Source organism: Clarias gariepinus, chromosome 17 (genome assembly GCF_024256425.1).
Source record: "Clarias gariepinus isolate MV-2021 ecotype Netherlands chromosome 17, CGAR_prim_01v2, whole genome shotgun sequence".
Taxonomy (NCBI): domain Eukaryota; kingdom Metazoa; phylum Chordata; class Actinopteri; order Siluriformes; family Clariidae; genus Clarias; species Clarias gariepinus.
Genome location: NC_071116.1, coordinates 4675873 through 4679431, shown reverse-complemented (window position 1 = coordinate 4679431; position 3559 = coordinate 4675873). Strand labels below are relative to the sequence as shown.

General features: G+C 43.0%; 1 protein-coding gene across 1 annotated transcript; it reads left to right on the top strand.

Annotated features, from left to right (window-relative positions):
• The first annotated feature begins 1962 nt into the window (after positions 1-1962).
• bhlha9 (basic helix-loop-helix family, member a9) lies at positions 1963-2830 on the top strand. The gene has a single exon (XM_053476261.1). The coding sequence runs from the start codon at positions 2006-2008 to the stop codon at positions 2828-2830; it is 825 nt and encodes a 274-aa protein (XP_053332236.1). The 5' UTR covers positions 1963-2005.
• Positions 2831-3559: the final 729 nt, after the last annotated feature.

The following is a 3559-nucleotide window of genomic DNA, read 5'->3' as shown; positions in this document are numbered from 1 at the left end:
TATATGTATACCATAAAAAAATTTAATTCAGTACCAAATCACGTGACGTCCCAGAAAATGCAAATGTGCACGCATTTCTAGGACAAAAATTTTTGACACATTTTCCCATTATGCATTAATGCCTCTTTATACCACAACACTGTAGAATTCTTAATGCAGAAGGCGTTGATTCATTCATCATGTGGCTGCTCCATAGGAGGCTAACAAACATGTGCTTAGTTATTGATTATTCATATGAAGTTTTCTTTAAGGAGATTTCAGTATCATCTCCTTTTCCAAATCACTAGACGTACACGGGTTAGAAATAGGAACGCACAACATGAATGCAAACATTCATACATCCCATTTGTAGTGCATTTTCCTATTCACATTGAACTTGCATAAACATTAATATTACGGTGCACCTCAAACCTACAGTAAGAACCCCTTTCAGCACTGTACACTTAACCCCTAATGGGGGCTATTGCTGACTAACAATGCATCTAACTAAAAAGGGTCGAAACATTCACATCGTTAGCTCTTTAACGGCTGGCGTCACTTAGCCGCAGCAGCCACCATAAAAGAAAAGAAAAGGAAGAAAGCCGTGTTCAGGCACGACCTCTTTTTAGTTTAGTGTCAGGGCAATGGCCATGGCCCGTCCTAGCGCTAACTACTGGTCTGGTCTTCTTGACTGATGAGAAACACCATCAGTAGTATACTCGTGTGAAAAAAAAAAAAGGCGAAACATGCAGACCTGACAGAGAACACTGAACTCTAAAAACATATCCGACATAACGCCTCGGAGACCATGATGGAAACATGATCAAACATGACACCGGGTGACTCGCACGGGGCATACGCTGGATGTGATGCACTTTGGCACTCAAAAAAGAAAAAAAAGTGCATTAAAAAGATCTCTCGTTTGACTACTGAAGCGAGGAGAATTTAGCCTGTTTTGACAAGCATCTTTTTTTTAACACACACAAAAAAAGAAACTACACAAACCATGGTGTAAAATGCCTGGTTGCCCGAGCAAGCAACTATTACATGTTATAATTGTAAAATATTTGCCCCTCTTTCCCCCAGCTTTGAAGTCCAGGTCCTTATCTTATGTGTGTCCTCAGGTGCTGCTGGGACTTGATTTATAGTAGCCTTACAAAGACACGCAAATTATACAGTCTATGAAGCCCTGCACCAGAAGAGCAAGGATCGCCACGCTGGAGACTCTGTGGACAAATCCGAAATAATGGGTCCTAACTGTTTTCTTCCTCCTTTCACACGGTGTGAGAGGACACGCACAAAATACTGCTTATCAGATAGATTTTCCACATGATGAGCCACAGAGTTGATGGAACTGATGATTCATCACTACACCAATGGGAAAAAAAAATATTGAATCTCATTCACAATTTCCCACGCTGATATTCCAGGTATTTAAAAATGCTTTAGGACTGCATGATTTGCGAAGGCTACTTCATGGTGATGGTGTTAAGACTGAAGTACGAAGCGTGAAAGAGGAAAGAATCACTTAAGAAGTAAACAAGCATTCAATGTAAAGAAAAGCTCCAAAAATCCACGATTAAACTGACAGTTTTGAAAGATTTAGTAAAAATTTGCGCTGCTGGTGTTGTTTCGATGTGTATTGTAATCAACAGCTTGCAAATGACTAACTGGAAAGACTTTTTTTTAGTCTGAGTCAAAGCCTTTCACTGAAAGGTTGAAAAACCAACGTTTAAGATCCAAAGTCTCAGAAAGGTTCAGAAAAAGGTGTGTCTGTTCAGCAAACTGATGCATTTGCCTGCAGGGAACTCGTAAACACTCTGCGCCATTCCTCATGGCTGACTGTACCATGTGACTCTAGGAGAAGGTGCTTTAAAAAGCAGCCGTACCTGTTGGGAGGAAGCAAAGGTGATCACACGGTGTCTGGTGGAGTCTTTGGATTGCACGGCGAAGCTGAAACGTCGGTACTGAACTCCACGGGCGAACTGGAGAACCGAGACGCATCTTGAGGTCGCAATCTTCCGCGATGACGAGTCGCAGCAGTTATACTGGCTCTGAGTTTTCAGAGGAGGAGTTGGAGTTGAGTCTGGAGGCTCGGGTAGATGATGACAACGGGCAGAAAGGCTCCTACATCGATAGCGCAAGCCCCAGGAGCAGCCTCAGCGAGGCCGAAGAGGGTCGGCCGAAGAAGCGCAGCAGGCCGGTGCGATCCAAGGCCCGTAGGGTGGCAGCCAATGTGAGAGAGAGGAAGCGGATTCTGGATTATAACCAGGCCTTCAATGCATTACGTGTGGCACTCCATCATGACCTGAGTGGCAAACGACTTTCCAAGATAGCCACGCTGCAACGTGCCATCAACCGCATCTCAGCGTTATCTGTGTTTCTAAACAACAACCCACCCAATGCAACCAGCAAAGCGTGCAACCACCGGGAATGCCACGGACAACCCGGACAAGTGTCCCAAACCCATTTGGAGCCCCAAGGCTATGTGTCCTGGGAGCAACCACTGGCGCACCAGATGCAGATGCACAGGCTGCCTTCGGAGCAGCAATCCTACATGGACCATTTGAGACACGTGGGATCAACCTGTCCGCTGTCACCACGCTATTCCTGCTACTCTCCCGATGTCCAGCTTTATGCCGCAGGTGGATCCTGTGGCAGTCCTGCAAGTGACAATTCTAGTCCTCCTCTATACGGGCGACTGGGTGACGGTTTGGGCTGCCAGGCTGGAGTTTGGGGATCTTGCTCCCAAAGCTATATGGATAACGAGGCAACTCAGACTCTACCGTTTTCCTGGCACATGGGTTATCTCCAGGAGACAGGTCCGCAACACTGCTACCCAATGCTATGACACCTTTTCTGGACAAGACTGTGATAAACTGAGATGAGGACACTGTGTAGGTGCAATCTCGATGCATAACGTAATCTGAGGCTTTGACACTGTACAATAAATCAATAAATATTTCTATTGTAATTAGAATACAGTTTAAAAAAGCCAGAGTTACGTGAATTAGGACTCGGTATGTCACAGTGCTACCTGTACAATCAAAGACCTCAAAAATGCACAACAGATGTAGACGTAAATAAAAGTGTTATTAAATGTAGTCATGTTGGAAATCCTCAGGAATAACTGATTGTATGAAAAGGAAGATATTCAGTGTTATTGTAAATATATTGATCTCTGCTTTCTAATAAAAATCATGCAAAATAAAGTAGATGGAGTTTTTTATTTGGTGTTATCATTATAATTATAATGAAAAAGCTTTAAGTGTTTTATTGCAAGAGCAAAAAAAAAAAAACCCATAAGAATCTAATTCCTTTAACTAATTTCTCTCAAGAGATGAGAGCTCTCCATGACTATTAAACCTCAGCAAAAAAAGAAAAGAAAATGAATGCACACCACAATCGATCGCAAATGAAATCCCATTTTAATTACCCATGCATTCTCTTTTCTTGCTTGTTCAGGCAAATACATCTTTTTACGAGATGTTTTTTTTTTTTTTTTTTAAGGGCAGCAAACAGAACAGCAGTCCAACCTGCTCCGATCACTAGTTTGTTCTGCCGAGTCTGCTGGGGGGGA

Excerpts from the sequence above, each read along its gene's own strand:
- bhlha9 (XM_053476261.1), top strand. The coding sequence starts at position 2,006 with ATGACGAGTCGCAGCAGTTATACTGGCTCTGAGTTTTCAGAGGAGGAG.